At 41.7% G+C, this 26,980-nt stretch overlaps 1 protein-coding gene across 3 annotated transcripts in view; it reads right to left on the bottom strand.

Annotated features, from left to right (window-relative positions):
• The window catches only part of LOC107394150 (Dmx-like 1), a 101,248-nt gene that overhangs the window by 13,278 nt on the left and 60,990 nt on the right, over positions 1-26,980 (bottom strand). For 2 of the 3 annotated variants that reach the window (XM_070546168.1, XM_054731591.2), the window contains exons 32-45: positions 20,926-21,117; positions 20,683-20,759; positions 16,570-16,691; positions 13,738-13,995; positions 13,427-13,629; positions 13,128-13,279; positions 12,184-12,269; positions 11,905-12,106; positions 10,326-10,443; positions 9,875-9,937; positions 5,570-5,656; positions 2,831-2,949; positions 2,609-2,756; positions 1,393-1,453 (exon numbers count right to left, since the gene is read on the bottom strand). In XM_070546168.1, the coding sequence (XP_070402269.1) occupies positions 1,393-1,453; positions 2,609-2,756; positions 2,831-2,949; positions 5,570-5,656; positions 9,875-9,937; positions 10,326-10,443; positions 11,905-12,106; positions 12,184-12,269; positions 13,128-13,279; positions 13,427-13,629; positions 13,738-13,995; positions 16,570-16,691; positions 20,683-20,759; positions 20,926-21,117 (1,888 nt within the window). The remainder of the gene's footprint in view (positions 1-1,392; positions 1,454-2,608; positions 2,757-2,830; positions 2,950-5,569; positions 5,657-9,874; positions 9,938-10,325; positions 10,444-11,904; positions 12,107-12,183; positions 12,270-13,127; positions 13,280-13,426; positions 13,630-13,737; positions 13,996-16,569; positions 16,692-20,682; positions 20,760-20,925; positions 21,118-26,980) is intronic. The other variant, XM_070546169.1, reaches the window with a different exon arrangement.

Here is a 26,980-nt window from a genome sequence, read left to right on the forward strand (position 1 = left end):
TCCTTCTCCGCATCAGTTCTTATTTTACCCCTTTCCACAACACTTAACACACAGGGTTTGTAACAAGGTGGCTCGGGCATCGGATTAGGATGCCTCCTGGAAGCCTCCCTGGTGAGGTTTTCCAGGGTCGAGACCTAAAGGGAGACCTAGGACACGCTGGAGGGACTATGTCTCTCACCTGGCCAGGGAGCGCTTTGGGATTCCCCTGGAAGAGATGGCCCAAGTGGATGTGGAAAGGGAAGTCTGGGAAGATTTAGGCTGCTGCCCCCGCTAGCGATGGGTACCGAATTCGGTGCTTTTTAAGGTACCGACTGAATTCCATAGTACCGACTGAGCACAGATTCACGTCTTTTGAAACGGTGCCTCGTTTCGGTACCCGTCCTTCATTATGAGAACTTGCCTAGACAGCTGCGCATGCGCAAGAGCGTTATGTCGTCGGTCGCTGCGAGCCAGTTGTAAACAGAGCAGCATGGTAGAAAGAACGCACGCTAAATGTGATGGGTAACTGGGTGATGATGAAACCAGCGACAACGATCTGAGTGAGACATCCTCATCTTAATCTGCTCCGGTAGGTAAATGAAATGTTTAAGATAACGTTAGCTTGATTTGTTAGCTTCCGTTACGCTAATGGTGCGTTCGCTTTCTCCTCGGAACTCCGAATTTCCGACTGGAAGAACATGAACACGCTCTAAAGTTTGGCTTCACTTTACTAAATGCGACGGGTGATTGGGTGAAGATGAAACCAGCGACAACGATCTAAGTGTGAGGCATCATCGTTTTAATCTGCTCCAGCAGTTAAATAAACTAGCTTCCCAGTAGGAAAAATCAAATGAAAAAGGACGGTAAAAGGAATGAAGATACACAGTAAATTTAGTTCACAGTAAAGATGTTTGCTTCAGTTTAATTATCAGCTTATAAAACTACAAGGACGATGTTAAAATACAAACAGTTGTATGTTATTTATCGTGATATTTATCAAATATGGTTATATATTGAGAAAAATATATATTTAATTTTAAAGGAGAATTAAAATATTAAACACTTAAAAGTATCTAAAATTGGTACCGTTAAGTACCGGTATCAATTCCTAGGTACCGGCAATTAGTACAGAATCTATTCAACTGTCAAGCCCTCGCGAACCAACTCCGGATAAGAGGAAGAAAATAGATGGTTTCTCAGTGAACTTGCTCTTTAAACCAGGCTAAGACTTTTGCTACCCAAACTCAATCTCACTGCTGATTTAAGGAGTGCAGCAAGAGCTCACAGTCAGAACGGCGAACAAAAGAGAAAAAGACGAAAGAGAGATGGAGAATAAAACATTTTCTGGATGATGTAATCATCCCTGAAGGTGGCAGGGTCTGATCTGCCAACAGACGTCCGAGCTTTACTTACAGTACGGCAGCGTGGGATGGGAGGTCATTCTCCGCACGTTGTTGATGTTCCTCTTGATCATCTGGGAGCACGAAAGAGAAGAAATGAGAAGATAGAAGTTGACAGCAAGGAGTCACTTTTGGCAAAATATTAGTTTTGAGCCAAACTCATAAAAAAAAAACGGTGCAGCTCAGAGCTAATTTCTGCACTAAAAATAAACATTTAGGACTCTTAAGCGTTAGAAGGATCACATTAACACCATGACTAAGGTTATATTGTGCTGGAAATGAAACTAGAATGACTCAGCAAAAGCTGAACTCCACATGACCCCAGTTTGAATCCTCCACACAAACTTTTATAAATAGCAAAAATATTGTTTTTAAGGCCTTAAAGGTGACTTTTTAAGATTTTTTTTCTGATCACAAAGAACAGATTCGAGTTTTTTTTTTCATTGAACACAAAAGAAGCTATACGGTCAAAGCCAGCATCTCAACAACCTCTCAGCTCCTTTGTGAGTCAGTGATGGGAGCTAATGCTAGCAGCCACAGTGCTTTTGGCAAACTGGGTGAAAAAGATGAATTATTAATGTAGCTTATTTAAACGGCTTTGAGGATTTCGCTCGGAGTACAGCAAAGGGCAGATGCAGAGCAAAAGACAACATAAATTATTTCCAGAAGAGCAGCGGAGAGAGTGTTATCCATGTAAAACCACGGCGTCTTCACCACAAATACGATAAATACTAGAGTCCTGACCAGAAAGACACAAAACTAAAGGTTAAAAGTATTAATAAGTAAAAAGACTTCGGTAATGTGACTAGAAAGTGTTGTTATGCATAAAAATGACAATCTTCATTATGATTTGAACAAAAGTTAGTCTTTTGGGTCGTTCTTTTAGTGTAAAAAGTTGGATTCAAATGTGTTTGTTGGTTATAATCGCCAGCAGATTGAGGCTAACCCATTAAACCGAATCAGTGAGGTGAAGATCAGTTGTGCTGACATCATTTACTCAGTGACTGGACATGAAAAGCAGGGGTGGGGAAACCTGGTACATGGAGGGCCGCTATCCCGCATATTTTAGTTTCAACTCTGCATCATCAACAGGTGATTAACAGGCTTCTGCAGAGCCTGATGAGCAGGTGAATCAGCCACTGAATCAGAAGTGTTGGAGCAAAGACGTGAAGGATTACGGCCCTCGAGGACTAGGGTTCCCCACGCCTGGTTTAAAGAGCGACTCGTACCACGGCCGCGCCTCTGCCGGTCTGCTGGGCTCCGAGCCACGGCACACTGATTGGTGTGCCGGGGCTGCTGTGGGTGTACGGCGTGGTGCCGTGGAGTGCAACAAAGTCGTCGCGTGCGTGGACCACCAGGAAGTCGTCCCCACCAAAACTACAGCGCAGAAAACAAAAATCAGAGGACAGAAGAAGGTGACGGACTTGTAAAAAAAAAAAAGCTTCTCTCACGTTTTGGTTTCCGTCTCATCATCATCGATCCACGCCAAAACCTGTGTGGCCAAGATGGAGGACACATCCAGCTCCTGGATATCATGGGTGGAAGCCATGGCTAAACAATTGCGGTTCGCCTGCAAGACAGAGAGAAGAAAGGGAAAAACAGGTGTGAGGGTGCCTTCGCATCACATATACTGATCACATGTAGAGGCGCGCCTGGCTCAGGTTGTTATGCACCAATGTGAGCACTCAGATGATCAAAAACCTCCAGAAAACCATTACAGCTACTGCTTTTTATTGTTTCTGGCGCTTCATTTGGACTCAGGCTTGCCTTTACTAGTACAGTAACTAGTGTAAAGCTGATCTTCATAAGATTTAAACCTTTACAACTCACTTATGGGAGATAGACTTTTCATCGCTATGGTTTTCTTTTAAAAGACTAAAACCACCCTACCGTTAGATTTTAATTAGGGATGCACCGATACCGATACCAGTATCGGTATCGGTGCATCCCTGATTTTAATGGCAACGAGTGGCTCTCTTTTACTTTAATCATCATGAACAAAAGAACAGAAGCTTTAGCAAGAATCAGCCGAGGAGGCCGACAGATATCAACTTGTTTCGGTCTTTAAACTGAGAAAACGAGTTCAGCAGCAACAGAAACGCATAAAATCCAGACGTCACGCGAGAAAAATCTACTGTAGTGAGTTGTATTAATCAAGATGTGAAAAGGAGATGACGACTGTAAGATGTGTTTTGTTTTAAGCAACGTGTCTCATGATGCTGAAACGAGTCTCAATCAACTGCCAGGTCTACTATTATATGCATTATTATCCTTTATGGTAATATTACTACAACACCAATTACAGCAAGATTTTAAAAAACAATCAAAAAGGAAACTCTTCAAAAGGAAAGAAAAACCTATTCGAGTCTAAATCGTTAGCTAATTTGTAGAAAAATACAAGTTTTAAGTAAAATCTATATAAAATAACTTAAAGAGCAAGTCACCCCCCTAAAAGAAACTTACTCCACTCCCACTTCATGTTTGAAAAATGCAACAAATGCTGTTGCCTGGCAGACCGAGAGGGCGGAGCCGCTAACAAATACACACACAGGCTCATGACAGCATTGTGACATCATAATGTACCAGCTAGCGTCATCAATTCAATTCAAAAATACTTTATAAATCCCAGAGGGAAATTGTTTGCGGTAGTAGCTCAGAATAATAATAATATTAATAATCAAGTCATCAAAGAGTTGTTGTATATTACAACGGCTGTTGGCAGGAAGGATCTCCATTAGCGGTCAGTGTTGCAGCCAAACTGAAGAAGCCTCTGACTGAAGACACTCTTCCGTTGTCGGACAGTCTTGTGAAGAGAATGCTCAGGGTTGTCCATCATTTTCTTGATTCTCTGGAGAATGCTTCTTTGCATTATCTCCTCCAGCGGTTCCGAAACTGCCGAAACTCTGGCTGAGTCCTTGAAAGGGCTTGGAGTTCCTCCATCTTGTTGGCCAGTGATCTCACATTGCCCATTATGATCGATGGAAGAGATGGTTTGAATTTCCTCTTTCTCTGTCTCCGTTTTGCTCCCGCTCTGCACCCACGCTTCTTGCGTTTTAGCGTTTTAGCTCATTTGGGATTTGTGGCTCCAGTTGAGGTATTATTTCAGCCTTCCCAATTGTAAACCAGTTGTTGCCATGGTTACGCATCATAACAAATGCTCAAAAAGTGAAAAAAGCTAAAAAAATAGCAGTAAAAGTCCTCCAAGCTTCACAGCACCAGAAACAGAAAAGTAAAGTGTCCAAAAAAATACAGTTTTTCTTGAGAAACTAGAAGAAAAAAATGTCCAAGAAAAGGCAAAACTTACACTTAGTCAACAGAGCTACTCCAACATGCAGCCGCCCAGAGCAGCGCAGTTCCGGAGTAGTGTACCTCTTAGCCAATAGCAATGGCAGATTGAAATTAAAATGTGGTGCAGAGTTTTTACCTGACGACGGCGCAACACTGAAAGTTTTAGGAAGAATATTTAAATATTAACTCATTCACTGCCAGCCGTTTCCTGATCTGTAAAGTCCTTCGCTGCCAGCGTTTTTCACCGTTTTTACTGCTTTTTAAAGAGTCACAGAAAGTAACGCGCTACGATGATGTCAATGCCAAAATAACCAAAACAAAGCGGACGCTCACCTCTTACATCAGGAAGAACCCGCGTGTTTCGAGCGTTATCCGTTCTTTCATAATCCGTTGTTGAATTGTGATCGGCAGACACTTTTCCGGTTCGCGCCTCACTTTTTTTACAGCAGTGGTCCAAAACGATCTCCTGACACATGGATATTCTGCTTCCTGATCACGGTACGTGTGACATATGCGGATGAAGATCGGCTTTAGAGTTGAGATATTTGTTCTCATGGCGCGGGGCCTCGTTCCGACGCTCACACAGTAAAAACATGCAAATGACGACTTTAGTCGTCAATGGCAGTGAATGAGTTAACTAAGATGCCCTGAAGAGCCAAATAATTATTTACACATATCTACAGCATGATTAGGCACTAATTTATATAGTTTACTAGCAAAAAAAAAAGTAGATTTGGGGTGACTTGCTCTTTGAGTTGATCTGTTTGTTGATATTGTTGAATTTTTCTGCTCTAGAGACTCCAGTAACAATAACTGATGGGAGAATGAAGAAGTCCTCCTAACGCGGCGCCTGCCATGAGGTGTTTCGTGTTACTCAGTGGTGTCTGAAAAGGGATTTTTACCTTGTTGATGGCAAAGGCTGTGATGATGTCAGATTCCTTGTGGATGATGCGCGCTTTGCCTCCGGGGCAGCCCAGATCTGACTCAGTCTGTGGTGAGGAACACACACACGCACGCACACGCACACACACACACACGCACACAAAACATGTCACCACTACTGGGATTTAACAATTACAAACGCAACATTGGCAGACATTTCCTGCAGACATATAAAAATCATAATCCCCGTTCTATTTCCATTATAAATGCTAAGAGGCTGAATAAATGATTCATCACAAATGATCATCCTGTAAATCGTCACAACTCTGTAACTTATATTTCTGTAGACGTTGCATCAGACCACAGTGTGAACCACAGAAACCAGTATAAATAACTTAGAACCAATAGACAGCATAGGCTTTAAACCCCTGGAGCGATATGCACATATATGCTGAATAATAGAGACCCTGTGGGATGCTCGCAGCCCTGCAGCCCTCACTGTGGCTCCTCAGATCAGACAGATAACTTAAGAGTTTGACGCCAGAATTCCTCTAGATGAGCTCGTGAATTAGTCGTCAGCACATTCAGTCAGGGGGAAAAGACCACGTCTTTATTCATCAGGCAGGAAACAGTTAAATACAATGCGACTCGCAGAAATCTAAATATGGTGTTTTGCCATTTTCACTAGCACACGATCCCTGGTGGATGCAGATTCACTGCGACAGCGCCGGGCACATTAATGTGAAGCTGTTCAGCTTCATAGCTCGTCCTCAGAGAGGCTGGGTTAATTACCACGGAGCTAAATGGAGTACCTATAATGTGGCAGCTCTCACAGCGAGAGCCAAAAGATTAGAAAGCTTCTATACAGCATCAACGTTCAGTGTAATTCGACATTTACGGCTTGAATTCACATGAATATTTCGACAGGGAGATTAAAATCCAACTCCGACAGGAACATGCAGAGTTCACAGCCCTGAAGATGACACGTTCCTCCGTCACGGCTGCAAATGAACACTTACTACTGGATTTATCCGGTCACACGAACATGGTGTCCACATTCCCAAATACAGGGACAGGTACCGTTCCTATAACACGCTGATGTGGTTTGTGTTACCTAAGGTGTCACATTAAAGTAAACAGCAGGATAACATTTACTCACAAGTCTACTAAAAAAGAAAACGCCATAAAAACATTTTGTTCTGCGGGCGGCGATGCTTCTGCGACTTCTTTAGAGGCACACCGGGGTCCATAAAAAGTAAAGACTGCAGGTACTGCGGGATCAATCAAACACACTTTATGGCTGCAGAGACCTTCCATGTGTTGAATACAAATATTTCATTTTCTGTGAAACTGCTTCTGGTTCTTAAATCTTCTTTAATTCCACATAAAGCATAAAGCAAGCTATTACTAATAAAAGACAATTATCAGGTTTATATCACTCCTGGAGGTCCCAGAACTGCTAATAGCAAAAAAAAAAAAAAGAAGCCTAGATGATTGTTTTAAATGATAAAGGATTAATAGAAACTGCTAAAAAATACTATTTAAATCTGGCCTTTTCTTACATTACTGATTTGTCGAGTCCTTTTTCTAATTATGTTTGCTGATGATACCGTATTTCAAAGGCAAACTTTAATAATCTTATTTAAAGAAAATCACTGGCCTGGTTGCCTGTGGTCAGTGGTTTGAATTAAACAAATTATCTGTTGAACTTTATGATTTTAGAGGTTAAATATACCAAATGTATACCCAAAAGGCTCCGATGCACGGTAATTCCTGTAGAATTGCGATTGAATCAAACAGAGGTGTGGACTCGAGTCACATGACTTAGACTCAAGTCAGACTCGAGTCATTATTTTACTGACTTCTGACTTGATTTTGATAAAATCTATAGACTTACGACCTGACTCGGACTTGAATAGACTTGCATCTGTTGACTTGATGATGACTTGAGCATATTCGATATTTTAGCACAAAAGTGGCCCGGCGTGGACGAAACTCATAAATCATTCTTGGTTCTGGGTGTGATCTTGTTCTGCTAAATGCAGCAGCACTTTGTTTATAATCAGTTTCAGTTGCACTTCCTGCTTGTTTGAGCAAATAAATGAAGCTTTAAGAAGCTTTATTTCTGTCATTAGTTTATTATAATTGTCATGAAATAGAAGTTGGACAGTTGACTTGAATATGACTTGAAAATTCAAAGTTAAGGACTTGGACTTGACTTGGACATCCACATAATTGACTTTGGACTCGACTTGAACTTGGTTGTCTTTGACTTGGACTTGACTCGAGTCTTGACTGGAAAGACTTGTAACGTACTTGTGACTTGCAAAGCAGTGACTTGGTCACACCTCTGGAATCAACTGCCACACCTCAAGTTTTATCCACAAGATTCTTAGGAATCGTGATGAAAATTAAGAGTTGGACTGAGCACGTAAACCGGGTTAGTAAAAATGTACCATCATTTCCAGACTACTGAGCATGGCCGCTCACTACAAAGGAACAGAAATAGTTCAAATAGGTCACACTTTCTATAAGCTGCAGGAGGTTGTAATGAGATATTTACACAGACAGACTTACTTAAAACTCTTATTTAAATACATAACGGAAGCATTCACAAAAACATACAGTAAACGCTTTTTTCTAAACTGTGCAAGCAACACGGCTGGTAAAAAAAAAAAACACACCAGAATAGCAGCCTATCGGGAAGAGTGGTTGATCACTATATTCATATTCCTCCTGCGCTGAAACCACTAAAGTCAGAATTACTTCATCTAACGCTTTCTCAGTCTCTCATAGATGCCAGAGTCACTTTCATCCAGAGTTTCGTAAATGCCAAAAAAAAAAATAAATCCACAAATTATCCGTGTCATTGCTTAAAGAGTCAATGTGTAGTTTTTACCAATAATTTCTGGAAATATCCATCAAAATGTTGCTGAAAATGAATGAAATGATGCTCAGTTATTGAAAAATATTGGCGACTTTATAACATATAACAATAAAAAGCAGGTCTAAAATACATAGGAGCGGGTCTAAGTCTCTGGGTGACACCATATTGGATGCCATGTATCCTTCTACAGGAGCCCATGAGGACAAAATGCATTTACTGGTTTGTAACAAACGGTTACAAAACTTTCGTCAATCTTAAACGTTGTTGTTTTACACATTTACCTCTTCACTCGTTGTCAGTAATGAAAGGGAATCTCATGTGCTTATTTTGCTAAAGTTAGCGCTCCCTGGGGCTTTTTGACCCTAATGAGCATCCATTGGTAAGGTCTTACTCCAACACAAAAATACTGCTTGCTTGTAACGATTTAGGTATCTACTGTCCCCTATCGCCTGAAAAAATACACACTGTCACTTTAAGCTGCCGTGTTCAAGGTGTGTAAAAAATGTAGCGGCTTATTTTCCAGAGTGCACGGTATTAAATTAATTGCAGGAAGATTACAGACATGGGCAAAATTGTTGGTACCCTACGGTCAATGAAAGAAAAACCTACACCGGTCACAAAAATAATGTGAATCTGACAAAAGTAATAATAAATCAAAAATCTATAAAGTTTATCTAATGAAAGTCAAGACATTGCTTTTCAACCATGCTTCAACAGAATTATTAAAAAAAAATTAACTCATGGACAAAAATGATGGTAAAAATGATGGTACCCCTACGTCAATATTTTGTTGCACCACCTTTTGAGACAACCACTGCACTATTAAATTACAGCACATTCCCTGTTGTAATTGAAGGTTATATGTGTGTGCTCCTATTGTTTTTTGTAGTTATATTAATGTAATAGCCTTTACTGAGATGGCGGAGGCAGCGGAGTTAAACGCCCAGCTCCCAACCGCAGGGTTGTGGGATCGAGGGATCTGCCGCGGTCGTGTCCTTGGCAAGACACTTCCCCCAACTTTCCTGCTGGTGGTGATCGGAGGAGTGTTTTTCGTTCTGTTTTTGTAGGTGGAGCCTAAATAAGTTTTTTTTCCTTTCTTTAAACTGTACAAATAAACAAATTAGAAAAAATGACAGAAGTGTGACGGAGCCCATCCTACGGCAGCGTGGAGCTGCCACCCATGAAAAACAATAGAGTGTTACATTATAATACCACAATCTTAAAATGTAGATATTATAATAATGTGTAAAATATAATTTTGTGCGCAGATGATAATATGAATGTTTTAAAAACATGATATATATAAATTTATATTCAAAGAACATTAAAAATGAAAAATACGTGTTCCGGTTATATCGCTGTAATTTCATTTAGCCCTATGTTTCTGATCCATCCCACTCCAACACCCTATGCAGTGATTAATCTTTAGCAGCAGTACCTGATTGCTTCCGGTCTCTTCCATTGCTGAATATTTCATACAGTCGGTCTGGTCCTCAACAGACTTTAGTGATTTTGGGGGGGGGGGGGGGAGGGAAGCAGCAAAAGGGAGAGCCGCACACACACAGAACACAAAACAACAACCAGAGATAAACCATGCAAATATACACAGATATTGATTTACTGTGGCATTAATGACATTATGTGTAATTATTCAATCACAAATGAAAACATTAACATGCAACCAGAAGCTGTAATAAAACGTGTGGTCGGCATGCACAGCCCCAAATGTCAAAAAAGGACAAATAAGAAATAATTCATGCATTTTGCTTAGGGGTACGTACAGATGCACTGTGGATTTTATCAAAGCAGAACAATTATGTTCAGTGACAGTTAATGCAGTGAGTCTCATGCAGCAGGTCAGGGTGGCGGACATTAAGGGTCGTGCGTACCTGACTTGTTCCAGGTTTCTTGGTGAAGATGTTTCTGATGAACGTCTCCTGCACTTCTTCCTGTTTGACCAAATGCTGCCATAAACGCTTCACTGGCAGGGCTGAAAAATGGTTATTTCTGGAAAAAATAAAATAAAATAAAAGAACACACTTTAAGAGTAGTTACTACATAGTAGAGCCCTGCGCGGGACTGTTTTCTTCATCCCGCTCCCGCTGAATTTCTGACCATTACCGCCCGCAACGTGTGTGTTACACTCCCGCCCGCACCCGCAGCGTGCATGTCTACTCCCGCCTGCAACCGCTAAACTCTGAGAAATTATTACCTCACAATAAAAGAGACGTATCGAGTTTGTGTCCTCTCTGGTCCTGGAGAAAACGTGTCATTTTATAGGCTATACCGGAGGTCGGCAACCCGCGGCTCTTCCATCCATCTGATGCGGCTCTCTGTGCTTGTAAAATAATGAATGGATATTTAAATAAAAAGCTTTATATTTTACTGCATTAATTTTATATCTGTATGCCAATTCTAAATGTAAAGATTGTCTGTAAACCTGAACAGGTCCAACCCGGTCTTACTGTGAGACCGGGTTGACGCGTCACGCTTGTGCGTAATCATATCGGTGCTTTCTGAGCTGAAGAGGATGTGAGACTCTGGGATTCTCCTCAGACGGCTCATGGATGTGTCGCCACATTGGATACAGGAACAAGCACAATTCAGCCAATGTTTCATAATCAGGGAACATTTTCTAAGTGACAAGTCTCGCTTCAGTGGGAGGAACCTTCCCGCATGCGCTCTGGTTCTGCGACGCGCTCCAAGCCCCTCTCCACACCTTCAGCTCGCCGTGCACCGTACGTACGCGCTGACAGCGAGCTGCGCTGAGCAGTGTCCAGCTCAGATGTTCAGATGGGAATCTTTTCTTGGGTGATTTAGCTACACAGGGTATCTGCTGGTTTAAGGGAGCCAAATTTAAGACTTTTTTAAGACCTTTTTTAAGGCCACTTTGACCAAATTTAAGCTATAATTTCCAGCTATTGCCTGGAACCGGTGCTAACCACGTCGCAAACGTGGGATTAGCCATCCAGTTACCATTAAACTTGCACTTCCCCATGGCGCAAGCTCCCACTAGCTTAACCAGCTAATGTGCTCATCTAAAAATAGCCCCCTTTCACAACCAACTGAATGTGTACGGTTCCACTTACGCCAACATCGTACACAAAAAATGCTGAACCAACTAGAAATTCACAAACATTTTATAGAAATAAAAGGATCTTGTTTATCGGGTCTTTGGTAATTTAAGACCTTTGGAAACTGTATTTAAGGATTATTTGTCATTTTTAAGGATTTTTAAGGCCTTAAATTTGGAAAAGCTAATTTAAGACTTTATAAGACGTTTTAAGGACCCGCGGATACGCTGTTTTAAATGGAGGATGAATGTCGACGTTAAAGAAATATTACAGAAGCATCATTTCATCTACTAAAACGGCTCTCCCTACCCCTATAAACTACATCCACATCAGTAAACTAACTGTTTCACTAACATTTTCTTTGGGAGAATTCACCTAAATACAAAGTTAGTACCTGAATGGAGTGTTGGATGGTTCGAACAGAGCTTTGTGTCTGAGCAGGGCTGGTCCAGGCGTGGTGGCTTCTTCGTGGAGGTAAGTGGAGATGTACTTGGATGGAGGTCCCTCAAAGATCTCCAGCCTCTTCTGCAACACCTGCTCCCAGCGTTGCAGCGTCTTCAGCACAGAGTGGCACAAAGGAGAAGCCACAGGCAAATCTGTGGTGAAGGAAACAAGATGAGCAGAGACCAACAGAGAAGAACAGGCTAGCCGGTGTGTGTGTTTTAAGATCTACCTAACAGATCATATCCTGCCATCGGGTAGAAGGACTTGAGGTTGACCAGCACCAGCTGAACCAAGGCTAGGCGCATTAAACACCAGCTGGGAAAGAAATCAAGACACACCAGATTAGAGTTGACAGGGATGAGAAAACGAGTTCAGACGGAACATGGAGCAGAATTTTAAAGCATCATGAACAAGTGGGAGGACAAACCGAAGCGGCGGTGAACACATCCTGCGAGTAACCATGGGCACATTGCTTGGGGGGGGGGGGGGGGGGGGTGTCTGCTCGGTCTTCTCCATCCCCAGTGAGTCGTGGAGGATGGCTGCTTATACTGAGCCAGGATTCCCCGGAGGTTTCTTCCTGTTAAAAGGGAGTTTTTCTCTCCACTGTCGCTGCATGCTTGCTTAGTATGAGGATTGCTGTAAAGTCACTGACACTAGTCAGTGACTTGATGCAATCAAGTAGCAGCAGCAGCAGTAGCTCAGGTGGTAGAGCGGGTTGCCTCATGATCGGAGGGTCATGGGTTTGACTCCAGCTCCCGCCAGGGGTATCCTGCTGTTGTGTCCTTGGGCAAGACACTTCACCAAACTTGCCTGTGTTAGTGGCGGTCAGAGGGGCCGACGGCGCCAAATGGCAGCCTCGCCTCTGTCAGACCTCCCCAGGGCGGCTGTGGCTACAAGTAGCTTACCATCACTAGCAGTGTGTGAATGTGAGTGTGAAAGCGTCTTTGGGTGTCTAGAAAAGCGCTATATAAGTATATAGCATTATTATTATTATTATTATTAATTTGCTGGGTTCCTTATACAGGAAACATTTTTTCTGATTGGCTTAATGAACTGACCTGAAATGGAATGTTTATTATGTGAAGTGCCTTGAGACGACTCTTGTCGTGATTTGGCCCTATATTTATATATAAATAAATAAAAAAGAGCACGCTGCTAGAGGACATGAGTCACCTGTATGAGTTGTTGTTTGAATGTTCTCTCTGTGGAGAGCTTGGGTCAAACACATCATCATCTTCATCATCATCGTCGTCGTCGTCATCTTGGCTGTCCTGGCTCTGCTCGGAGTCATAATCGATTCCGTTTTCCGATGGCGGCAGCACAGGCTGAGAGGCAAACGAACAGAGCAGCAAGGAGGATTAAAACGTAAAGTGTTAATATAAAAACCTCGCCGGCTTCTCTCCCAACAAACAGCTCATTCAACCAAGCTGCTGAATAGTTTATTGTAGTCTGTTAGGGATGTTATGGATTACCTTAGCAATAAAATAATCCCAAATGCTGAGCTCTGGAGGAACAAAATGCTCTTTAAAGATGGAGGTGGCTTCCTGTTCCACCACGGGACCGTGTTTGGGACTGTATGGCCCCTCCCGCTCAATCCCAGATTCCTCCTTGGATCCGCTGCGTGATGAAAGAAGCCTGAATCGTCTGGACCTCCTGTCCGAGCCGGACGGTGAGGCTGGCAACGTCAAAAAGAAGAAAAAAGTTTAATTTAACTTCATCAGATCGAGTTTATCAGACGCGATGCCTCCAAATGAGAACGTCGCTCTCAATCAGAAGCACTCACTCAATGGAGGTGTTCTTGCTGGGCTGCTGGGTTTATCCATGAGAGGGACCCGGGAGCCTCCTCCAAACACCGTCATCCAGAGTTTGCTGTTGAGCGGGTGAGCCACGATGCGGAACAGCTCGTTGCTGGAGTGAGTGGCCACGCCGTGAACAAACAGACTAAGGAACACGGCAGTCAGGATCTCACAGAGCAGCACGGCCAGACCCGGCTGAGTGTCCTCGCCGGCCGAGCTCAACAGGCGGACGAGGGAGGCGATACCTGGAGAGAGAGATGAGTGACATCAGCACAGAAAGTCGAGCATCCTGAAAGCTGTCACGGTAAATTAAATCACTAAACTGATTTGCATTTTCAGTCAGGAAATTATATTCTTCTTGCTGAATGGATATTCACATTTTTAGGACCCAAAAAATAAAAGTAAATTGGTCTTTAAATCTGAAAACAAAACCCCACAAAGCTTAAAGACTTTGGGCAAAGTATTAAAAAATGGGTAATAAACCACAATAAATAGGTTAATTTTCCAGTTAAACAAACATGAACACATGGAAAATTACCCTTAATGTGGATGAGATCGTCTGCAAAGGGAACCGGCGTGGAATGAATGAATTAAACAGGAACCAAAGGCAGATCTTCTATAATTAATGTAAACATAAACCATCTTGATCGACGGTCTGCGAGGGAAATTCAATACGCGTTTGAAAGGATGGTGGTGGGTTTAGCACCACGCCGTCCTTACTAACACATTGCGATGTGTACACGCCCTGTAAGTGTTGTCCTAATTGTGTCACGACCAATAACGATTCCACCTCTCTCATACAGAGAAACACCGCTGGGACTGTTATTCATTTTCTTAATGATGTCATTTGTGAAATTCCCCCTTTTGAGATGATTAAATCAAAGAATTAGATCATCCAAATCCTATAAATGTCCTAAAAAAGGGAAAAGATGGTGTCGGTACAGGATCTGCTCGGGTTAGGTTAGTGAAACTGCATGAAACCAACATCGGACCGACAAAAAATAGAACAGTTCTTATATATGAAGCCATGTCTGTTTGTATTAATGTGGAGTTCGTCTGTATATTTCCTTAGTTGTTATCTAAATACATTCTTTGACTCTAAATATTGCTTGGTGTCTTTCAATAAAGTTCTTATATTTTATTTTGCCCCATTTCATCAACATCAAGAGCTTTTGAGGGTCACCGTTTATCATTAGCTTATATTTTACATTTCCTTTACAAATTCAAACATATTTTCTCCAAAAAGTGTTGATTTTTGGACTACAGGACTACAACCGCTAAGACTACGACCGTAAATTTGTTCTGACCAATCAAAATCTGTAAGCTTCATGTTCAGCCAATCGACTACTTTGACGTCATCGGCAGTCGAAGGACCCCGAGCCCATCCTGCACCAACAATGGAACTATTTTAGTATTATTAACCAATACCTCTACTCTGAAACCCAAGACAAAAACAAAATAGTAGAAATGTTCAATTGCAGCTTTTTTAGTGATGTACTTATATAAAGTGGAAATAAACCGGAAATTCGGCCACCAAAGTTTTCAGCTGAAAATGACCCAAAAGTGCTTTTTCGGTTTTTGGCCGAAACGCCTAAATCACCGAAAAAACACGGCCGAAACAGGCCGTCAGGTGAACCACGTTCTTGTTTCATCTCTCCGCCCTCATGTGGCAACTTGCTCTTTGCTCTGCTTGCCTCCTCTCCTCAGTTTCAAACTCTATAAACTCCAAAAATCTCAATAGAAACACCCAAACGTGTTGCTCAGATTGAAGTTACACATCTCCACTATCTTCTGGTGTAAAGTCAAACCTGAGGGATTGCATTTGGCTCGTTGCACGCAATATTGCGACTTTGGGGCTTAAAGGGTTAATTTTGCGGTCCTAATGCTATGGTTCAAATTATTGACGTAATAATTTCTTCTGGTGTTTCGGTCTTCGGCCTTAGTTTCTTCATTTCGGTTCCGGCCAAGAATTTTCTATTTTGTGCCAATTACGCGAGCCCCATGCAACACACAACACTGCACACACACACACACACACACACACACACACACAACACTACACACACACACACACACACACACAACACTGCACACACACACAACACTACACACACACACACACACACAACACTGCACACACACACACAACACTGCACACACACACAACACTACACACACACACACACACAACACTACACACAACCTAACAGTCATGTTTTTGGACCGTGGGAGGAAGCCGGAGTACCCGGAGAGAACCCACGCATGCACAGGGAGAACATGCAAACTCCATGCAGAAACACCCCAGGCCGGGAATCGAACCCGGGACCTTCTTGCTGCAAGGCAACAGCTCTAACCACTGCGCCACTGTGCAGCCGTAATGTCGGACATCCCTACAAAATTATTTATTCTAAATAGAAATGGGTAACCAGTATGAAACCACAGATCTATTTAATTTAGAATAAAGCTCTGCATTAAAGCACACCAGTCAAAAATAATTCTCTAGTCTCTACTGAATACTCGTGACATTTGATAGCATTTATAACCTCCGTGGTATTCATTATTGATCACTACACATTAAGCCTCAAATTAGCCTAATTAGCGTTGTGAATTATTGCTTAGATAACAGTGCTTAAACTTCAAAACGAGGCTCATAAATGCATCAAATAATCTAAATATTACATTTAAATTACTGTACTGTTAAAGGACAAATCACCGTGGTACTTCATTTGCTATTTAAGGTAGTGTAGGAACCAAAGTGTGCTGGAAAACATCTTTTTGTGTGTTGTCGACATAAAAGCGTTTCCAGCTGATGGTCTTACCTGGCCACTGAGCGGGAGAGGTGTTGGGCAGAACCGTCTCGTCCATGCTGACGCTTTTGAGCGGCTGCTTCTGCGACAGCGGAACGCTCTGATACACCGTCCCGGTGAAATGGTTCACGTGGCTGAGGGAGAATCGGGCCAGAGTCAGGATGAAAACCCAAAGCAGCGTTTACATTTAAGAAGAAATAATGAACAGAAAAGTGAAACAGTTTAGGTGGTATAAATAAGGTGTTTAAAATGTACTGTTTGAAATGTTAAAAGCAGGCTTTTAACATGTTGTTATCGTCGGGATGTGAAATGCTAATGTGGCATCGTAGGTTAGCTGTGGGACGTTGTTTGGTAGCAGGAGAAAAGCTTTCTTTAAGATGGAAATGTTGCGTTTCTGAACGCTTACGCCACCAGGGAGACTATTAGTCCTCTTTCAAGCTTCTGTGGGTGAAAAACTCAAGACTGCATCCACATCAAAAAGAATCCAAACGTTGAAAATAACGTCACTCAGAGGGAGAGGCAGCGACTGCTTCTGAGAACAGATGTCACCCAAAAATCACAGAGAAATGAGCAGATGCTGTAACCTCCTGAACTTTGGATTCAGAGGTTCGTGTTTCGGTAGATGAAACCTAAGCATGCCCCACTAACAAGAGTATAAAAAAAGAGACTAAAGCAGCTTTTCCAATTCATTTTCCACATGATCTAAACTGACAGGAAGTTTCCACACACTCGATAAACCGAACCTCCGTCTTCCACAGGCAGCAGCTTGCTACAACAGAATAAAACGATGATGCTATAAAAAATTATTTGTAGTGCACTCATTATTTATTATTCAGTTCCAATAACCTTCTGCCTCAGTCTCCATGCCGTGACTTATTACTGATAAGAGTGTGTGTAGCAGCATGAAGCCATCCAGAGAAAAGCCACAGTATCCTTTGTCAGAATAGTCATTTTGCTAAAAATCCAGCAGATTGTTCTCAGGCAACTAATGATATAGACAGAAATCATCACCATGGTAACTAGAAACCAGAGGAAAAGCAGCTGGGGAGCTGTTTTCCCCCTCGTATCGTGCTTTTATGGTTTGTCAGACTACGAGGATCACACAAAGACAAAAATTTACAAAAGCTGACTTGGATGATGCAGATGAACCAAACGGTGAATATTTACTGGTGAGTGTTTTAAATCAAAGTGTGTGATGCAGTCGTGTTGTCAGATGCTTGCTAAAAATGCTAAAGCACACTTTAGGCCACCACTACATTTTATTTTTAGCCACATAATATAAAAACATATATAGAGACTATGAAGACCTCTGAAACATACAGGTGTCCAAAACAATGAGCAGAAAACACACATACAGTGTGTCTTTGTCCTATAAAGCAACTTAAACCATAAGCCTAAAATCTGAAAATCAAAAATCTGTTTTTTCTTTCTTGCTGTAAACGCACCCTTACCCAGCAGCAAATACATCTATCTAGAGATTTTTCCCAATCTATGAAAACAGTTGCTAAAGCCAATAGCAAAAGCAGATCTTCCATGTGAAAGGTTTTACTTCCAGAATCATATTTTTTAATTTCATCAGAAATAATAACAACAAATATTAACTCATTCATTTGCATTTTTTTACTGTGTGGGCGTCGGACGAGCCCCCGCACCGTGAGAACAAACATCTCAGCTCTAAAGCCGATCTTCATCCGCATTCGTCACACGTCACGTGATCACGAAGCAGAACATCCATGTGTTAGGAGATCGTTTTCGGCCGCTGCTGTAAAAAAAGTGAGGCGCGAACCGGAAAAGCTTCTGCCGATCACAATTCAACAACGGATTATTAAAGAACGGATAAAGCTCGAAACACGCGGATTCTTCCTGTTGTAAGAGGTGAGTTTCCACTTTGTTTTGGTTATTTTGGCGTCGACATAATCCTAAAGCACAACGTTCTGTGACTCTTAAAAAAAACAGTGAAAACGGTGAGAAACACTAGCAGAGAAAAGCCTTTAGCTTTCAGGAAACGGCTGGCAGCGAATGAGTTAAGTTTAAATAACACGAAATAAAATACTTTTCAACTTTAACTAGAGCTTTAACATTGAACTCAGCGATTGTTGAATTAGAAACTTGGAACAGTTTAATTTTTGACACCACTCTGAAGCCCTCTACTGGCCAGATAGTGGCACCTACTCGCTCCACAAAACTGTGCCCTATAGGAGGAGCTCTTCACCTGCTTTACGGCTGTTAGCTGCTATGCTAGCAGTTAGCTTTGTCAGTTCACTGACCGTCAATAAAAAGCACAAGAAGAGGTAAAAGAAGCACTTTGCGTTTTTTGTTGGCATGTTGGTCTTTGAAGGCAAAGCAAAGGGCTAAATGGTGAATGGCCTGTATTTGATATAGCACCTTCTAGAGTCCTGGAACCCCCAAAGGTGCTTTACAACACAACCAGTCATTCACCCATTCACACACACATTCACACACTGGTGGGGATGAGCTACGATGTAGCAACATCTGCCCTGGGGCGCACTGACAGAGGCGAGGCTGCCGAGCACTCCGACCACCACCAGCAGGCAAGGTGGGTTAAGCGATGGGTACCAAATTCGGTACTTTTTAAGGTACCGACCGAATTCCATAGTACCGACTGAGCACCGATTCACATCATTTGAAACGGTGCCTCGTTTCGGTACCCGTCCTTCATAACGACAACTTGCCTAGACAGCTGCGCATGCGCAAGAGCGTTATGTCGTCGGTCGCTGCGAGCCAGTTGTAAACAGAGCAGCATGGTAGAAAGAACGCACGCTAAAGCTTGGGTCCACTTCACTAAATGTGATGGGTAACTGGGTGATGATGAAACCAGCGACAACGATCTAAGTGAGACATCCTCATCTTAATCTGCTCCGGTAGGTAAATAAAATGTTTAAGATAACGTTAGCTTGATTTGTTAGCTTCCGTTCCGCTAATGGTGCATTAGCTTTCTCCTCGGAACTCCGAATTTCCGACTGGAAGAACATGAACACGCTCTAAAGTTTGGCTTCACTTTACTAAATGCGACGGGTGATTGGGTGAAGATGAAACCAGCGACAACGATCTAAGTGTGAGGCATCATCGTTTTAATCTGCTCCAGCAGCTAAATAAACTGTTTAAGATAACGTTAGCTTGATAAATTAGCTTCCATTGCCACCATTGTTATCAGCTAATGGTGCGTTCACTTTCTCCTCGGAAATTCTAACTTCCCAGTAGGAAAAATCAAATGAAAAAGGACGGCAAAAGGAATGAAGATACACAGTAAATTTAGTTCACAGTAAAGATGTTTGCTTCAGTTTAATTATCAGCTTATAAAACTACAAGGACGATGTTAAAATACAAACAGTTGTATGTTATTTATCGTGATATTTATCAAATATGGTTATATATTGAGAAAAATATATATTTAATTATAAAAGAGAATTAAAATATTAAACACTCAAAAATATCTAAAATTGGTACCGTTAAGTACCGGTATCGATTCCTAGGGACCGGCAATTAGTACCGAATCTATTCAAATGTCAAAGGTACCCATCCCTAGTTAAGTGTCTTGCTCAAGGACACAACAACAGCGACAGACCGAACCGGAGTGAACATGGGTCAGTGTGGATCTTTCTCATTCATATTTTAATTTAGTATTAATTGGCTTGTGGTAGTGTTAGCATGTTGTTAGCGTAGCTACATCAGGCTGCAGCAGGGTTGTTTATGACAGTTGTAAATCCACTTTCAACCAGGAGGGGGAGGAGCAGGAAACTACTCAGTGCTACTTCAGTTATAGCTCTTTTGAATAATAGAGAACAAGTCAAACTTAGTATTGGCAGATTAGAGCTGTGCAAAAATTGGCAATCGGTATTGGTCATCTAAGACCACAAGAAAATTATACATCATGATCCTCAAAAGAACAACACTCAGCATGTAGTATCTCTCCTTTACTTATTTTATTTATTCATTAAATTTTTTTGAACAAATAAGCAAATGTTGAGTCTTTTTAAATGTATTTTTGATGTGATCTCTGTCAGCAGATCACCATATCCTTCTAGTGAAATGGCTAAATAGAATAACTTGTGTGTGTGTTTGGCAGCTGTTCAAGGACGAAACATGCAAAATGCAAAGACCGACCTGTATTTGTGTCCGTCACAAAGGCACTGATATATACAGGCAGACAAGGAAGCAGCCAAGGTGTGCATCACATAAATCTGAAACCAGATTGGAAAATGTATTAGAAAAATCATGCTTGTGGCATCTAAATGTGTTTTAAACTGAGAAATCAAAACAAACATTTGCTCAACTGAAATTTAACACTGGCTAAAAGTCAACTGGTTAATTTTAAAACTTCCTGTGGGATTAAATGAAGTGCATCACCTCGTTGTTAACGACATCAGGATGTGGAGGCGAGTCGAGTGAAACGATGGTCTGTAAGATGTCGTGGGTCAAGTTGGTGAGGTAGATGATGGGGTTGGCCACCACCGTCTTCACGCTGACGGTACAAGCCATGAGGAGTGGGATGGAGGTGGGCTGGGAGCTCGCTGTCACCGCAGACCTGATGAAGTCATCCTGAGAGCAGAAGTCGGCAAGAAATGCGTCAAATAGTTACCATCGAACCAAATGAATGTGGTGCACAAACATCTGGTGTTTGAAAAATAAGTAACCCCACATTAAAGTAATTAAAATAGGACTCAGAATTAATGGTTGGTTTAAACAAAACAGATCACAAAAAGAACAAGAAACTGAAGGTAGACGTTTTCGAGCTTAGAAACAGCAGCTTTTCCTAATAAACAAAATTAAACGAGCAAAATCAAGATGAGCCAACAGCTGGAAACGTCGCACACGACTTTTACAAGTAGCTTCCTGTGGATGTGTGATTGACAGTTAAAAAGCAAGAAAATAAAACACTGGAGATGGTGTGTGTGTGTGTGTTACTCATGACTTCCTGTGTATAAGAATACCATGGGCTTATTTTCGTCACCCTTGAAGAAGCACACTCAGTTCTTTCTAACCTACTTAACAAAAAGTCTCCACGCTGTTTGAACGCAAAGGAATAATGAAAAAAAAAAAACTCAACAACAATGAAGAAATTTGACAACCATGGAACAAGAACTTGGAGAAAAAATTTTTCATTTTAAAACCAAAGTGGTAGAACAGAAAAGACTCCCCGTGCCCACTGATTTTGTTCCCATGTTGGCTCGTTGAGTTGTTTACTTCACGACTTATTATTAGTCGGCCTGAGGCAGGAGGACTCGTGGCAACCAGCTGTTTGCTGTATTGATACGTTATGTATGTAGTCGCCCTTCTGATCAGTACACTGCATCAGAGTGATAATCATACTGTTGATTACAACCTCCAGGAAGAACACTATTTCTCTGATATGTTTAATTTAAAGTGGGAGTGTGTAGTTTCCTGCTGCTACGGTGCTAGTGGCATTCATTTCAGGGTAGTTTACACCATATCGCCCTTATGTTGCTAGTTTAAAAAACATTACGGTAAATGTTACCTAGCCTGGCCTGCCAGACTCGTCCTCTGTCTACACAGAGAACTAGTCTGGTCACAACGTTGTAGATTTTTAGCTGTAGTCAAAAATGGCGTATGGCGACGGCACAAACATCTTTCTTTAGAAGAGGTTAGCACTTCTACTTGTTGTCTGTGAAGGTTCTCAGTCATCCAGGTCATTGTAGTCTAAGGAGCTTTGAAAGAAAAGCGTCTGGACTTCTTTGAGTTGCTTGAAGACGTTTCACCTCTCATCCGAGAGGCTTCTTCAGTTCTAAGGTCAAATGGTGGAGAGTCCCAGATTTAAACCCATTGGGAGTTTCCCCCCGAAGAGGGAACAAAAGACCCCCTGATGATCTTCTACATAAACACATGAGCCAAGGTGTGAGGGTGGGTGTGGGTCCTATTCAGCCAGAGTTTCGGGTGAGCTTCTACTTGTTGTGGTTTTAATCCTCCCACTGTCCTAATGGGTGTGAGCCCGCGAGGAAAGTTGACCATTGAGCAGGATTGATGGTTTATCCCTTGAGGTCTATGTGGCAAGGGTGAGGAATGAGCCCCACCTCACCCCTGCCACATGGACCTCAAGGGATAAACCATCAATCCTGCTAAATGGTCAACTTTCCTCGCGGGGTAACCCACAAAGACAGTGGGAGGGTTAAAGACATGTCCAAGTCATTTAAAACAGAGGAAAGAGCCACAGCGAACTCGGCTTCAGTTGCCATGTTTATGGCAAACTGAAGTGTTTCGGTGTGTGTGTGAGACGTATGCAACTCCGCGCTAATTGGCTCAGTTAGAATTGTCAGGGGGTGGGGTTATTTGAATAGAAGAGTTCCCAGATCCAATGCTTCCCATAAGGAAGCATGGAGCTGGCTGGTCAGGCTGAATGTTACCTGAGGAGCAGAAAGCATGCGACCTTGGCGTGACTAGGGATGGGTACCTTTGACAACAACAACAATGTTGGCAATGGAAGCTAACATATGAAGCTAACGTTATCTTAAACAGTTTTTTTAGCTGCTGGAGCAGATTAAAACGATGATGCCTCACACTTAGATCGTTGTCGCTGGTTTCATCTTCACCCAATCACCCGTCGCATTTAGTAAAGTGAAGCCAAACTTTAGAGCGCGTTCATGTTCTTCTAGTCGGAAATTCGGAGTTCTGAGGAGAAAGCTAATGCACCATTAGCGGAACGGAAGCTAACAAATCAAGCTAACGTTATCTTAAACATTTTATTTACCTACCGGAGCAGATTAAGATGAGGATGTCTCACTTAGATCGTCGTCGCTGGTTTCATCATCACCCAGTTACCCATCACATTTAGTGAAGTGGACCCAAGCTTTAGCGTGCGTTCTTTCTACCATGCTGCTCTGTTTACAACTGGCTCACAGGGACCGATGACATAACGCTCTTGCGCATGCGCAGCTGTCTAGGCAAGTTCTCGTTATGAAGGACAGGTACCAAAACGAGGCACCGTTTCAAATGACGTGAATCGATGCTCAGTCGGTACTATGGAATTCGGTCGGTACCTTAAAAAGTACCGAATTCTGTACCCATCGCTAGGCGTGGCTCCTCAGACTTTGATGGTCCTTCAGTTAATTCCATCCAGGGAATGCATGGCTGATGCTAGTTTTGTGGAGCTGTACTTTCTGAATCTGTTCGGGGTCCTGCACCTACCGAGGATCAGCGACAGGTGCAGGACCCGGAGCTGGCTAGAAGGAAACATGGTGTTCTTGGGAGACGCCATATTAAACGCCCAATGTAGACTTGATTTGTATGGTTATATTTTCTGAAGACACCAATATTTGCCAGTGACCGAACATCAATTTATTCATGATCAACGACATTTTGATGGATATTTCCAGAGATTGATGGATAAAATACACACTGTCACTTTAAAGGCTGATTTTATGATCAAATATTTAAATTAGGCTCATTCAGCCACTAGCATAAGTTAAATATGCAGCTTTGAGTCCTGATGTGACAGAATGGTTCATTCTGTCTTTTCATTTGTACAAAAATACTTGTAATCCTTCATCTTCATCAAACCCCAGGAAGAACATTTTATGTACATATGTGTGCAGACCTCTACAGGAGGAGTCTGTGACCTTAAGGGCCATCTCTTCTACTAAATGTAATTTGTGCAAAGCCACAAAATCATCTTGATCCCTAAATGTCATTGTTTCAATGTGATTTGTATCTTTTTAGACGAATATACCAAAAGGGATACTATTTAGTTCTATACAGTAAAATTACTCTTCATGCAATTTTTGTAGAAAATTAGCTAAATTAATTATTCAGTCAGTTTTTACACTGTACCATAACTCAAAGAATAAATCAAGCTGTTGGTCATTTATAACTTAAATATGTAACAAAGCTTTAAAAAATGTTTTATTTTACTGATTTTCACTGGTTTTGGTACAAAGTAGGAGCGGGACTCGATTTAAAAAATGAATCTAATTAGAGGCTTTGTAATTAATTAATCTTGATTAATCACATTTTAAATGTTCAAGACAATTTGTGGCCAAGCAATTTTTTTAATCAAAACAAATTTAGATTAAAAAAGGTCTGTTTAATTACTTTGGTCTCATTATAATGGTAATCATTGTGGCATTTGTTGGGATATGAAAATATTAGTATACGTGTTACTGATGAAGTGTAAACGGATATGGAACACGGTAAATGTTGTGCACTGAACTGAATATTAGGTGGCAGCTGAACACTGCTAACATATATAGAGGTGTAGTGTAGAGTTCAGGGGAAGTTCTGCCTTCCTACTGTAATAAAGTTTATTTGGATAAAGTTGCTGCCTGCTTTCTACCAACTAGAAAACAACTGTAAAAAGTAGATTATTTTTCTTTCCTTTCTTCATGAAGAGAGATTTGTCATAAATCATTTGTAACGTACTAAAAGGGTCAATTCAATTTTCACCTATACATTGATCAACACAATAACCTTTCGTCTACAGCATAAATCCACTTTCTATTTGGCCTTCTATATCCAGAAGGTTCTGTTCAGCGCGTGTTGACATTCCATGAAGACAAAACATTCAAACAGACACTCCGTCCCAAGGTCCTGCACTTTCTGCTTAGAAGCCAGACGACATTATTCACTCTGAAAAAGTGAAGACTCAATGATTTTACAGTTATAAGTTAAATAATCATATGTGATGAATGAACAAGATGTTTAAATGAAATGTTGGAAAAACCTGTGCTTAAACCAATGATGGCTTTAAAATGAAAATTGTTCTTACAAGGATCCATTTATATCACAAATCAGTGTGTGTTTGACAAGTTAATCATTGCTTACACTCATAAAAGTTACAATAAGATACTCATTAAGGTTCAAATGCACCTCACATAAGGTTTTGATCATTCTCATTCAGTGTTAAAAACATCTTTGTATCTGAGGAGGGCGTGGCTTTCTGGGGGATGTTGGTAAATACTCAAACGTGTCAAATTCTGATTGGCCAAACTTGGCCAGAAATCATAACAAAGTAGTTTAATAAAACAAGACTTACTTCCCAATTAATTCAGTTTCTCGCTGACCCTCGAACCGGCCAATTCGGGAAAGAAGCATTTTTGAAGCCATCTTCTCCTTTGACCTCCTGTCAAAGCCTCTCTGTGACGCTGCGGCTGATACCAGACAACCCGCTCTTCTAAGAGCCATCCACCTTAGACGCAAATAAGCATTCCAGCTTCCTGTCTTCACCTCGAGGGATTTCAGACTGGACGGGTCTTATCAGAACTACAGTGGTGTGAAAAACTATTTGCCCCTTCCTGATTTCTTATCCTTTTGCATGTTTGTCACACAAAATGTTTCTGATCATCACACATTTAACCATTAGTCAAAGATAACACAAGTAAACACAAAATGCAGTTTTGAAATGATGGATTTTATTATTTAGGGAGAGAACAAATCCAAACCTACATTGCCCTGTGTGAAAAAGTAATTGCCCCCCTTGTTAAAAAATAACCCAACTGTGGTGTTTCACACCTGAGTTCAATTTCTGTAGCCACCCCCGAGCCTGATTACTGCCACACCTGTTTCAATCAAGACATCACTTAAATATGAGCTGCCTGACACAGAGAAGAAGACCAAAAGCTAGACATCATGCCAAGATCCAAAGAAATTCAAGAACAAATGAGAACAAAAGTAATTGAGATCTTTCAGTCTGGTAAAGGTTATAAAGCCATTTCTAAAGTTTTGGGACTCCAGCGAACCACAGTGAGAGCCATTATCCACAAATGGCAACAACATGGAACAGTGGTGAACCTTCCCAGGAGTGGGCGGCCGACCAAAATTACCCCAAGAGCGCAGAGACAACTCCTCCGAGAGGTCACAGAAGACCCCAGGACAACTTCTAAAGAACTGCAGGCCTCACTTGCCTCAGTTAAGGTCAGAGTTCACGACTCCACCGTAAGAGAGAGAGACTGGGCAAAAGTGGCCTGCATGGCAGATTTCCAAGACGCAATCCACTGTTGAGCAAAAAGAACATTAGGGCTCGCCTCAACTTTGTTAAGAAACATCTCAATGGATGCCAAGACTTTTGGGAAAAGACCTCGTGGACTGATGAGACAGAAGCTGAACTTTTTGGAAGGCAAATGTCCCGTTACAGCTGGCGTAGAAGTAACACAGCATTTCAGACAGAACATCATACCAACAGTAAAATATGGTGGTGGTAGTTTGATGGTCTGGGGTTGTTTTGCTGCTTCAGGAACTGGAAGGCTTGCTGTGATAAATGGAACCATGAATTCTACCGTCTACCACAACATCCTGAAGGAGAATGTCCGGCCATCTGTTCGTCAACTAAAGCTGAAGCCATCTTGGGTGCTGCAGCAGGACAACGACCCAAAACACACCAGCAAATCCACCTCTGAATGGCTGAAGAACAACAAAACGAAGACTTTGGAGTGGCCTAGTCAAAGTCCTGACCTGA

The sequence above is a fragment of the Nothobranchius furzeri genome, chromosome 17 (genome assembly GCF_043380555.1).
Source record: "Nothobranchius furzeri strain GRZ-AD chromosome 17, NfurGRZ-RIMD1, whole genome shotgun sequence".
Classification (NCBI taxonomy): domain Eukaryota; kingdom Metazoa; phylum Chordata; class Actinopteri; order Cyprinodontiformes; family Nothobranchiidae; genus Nothobranchius; species Nothobranchius furzeri.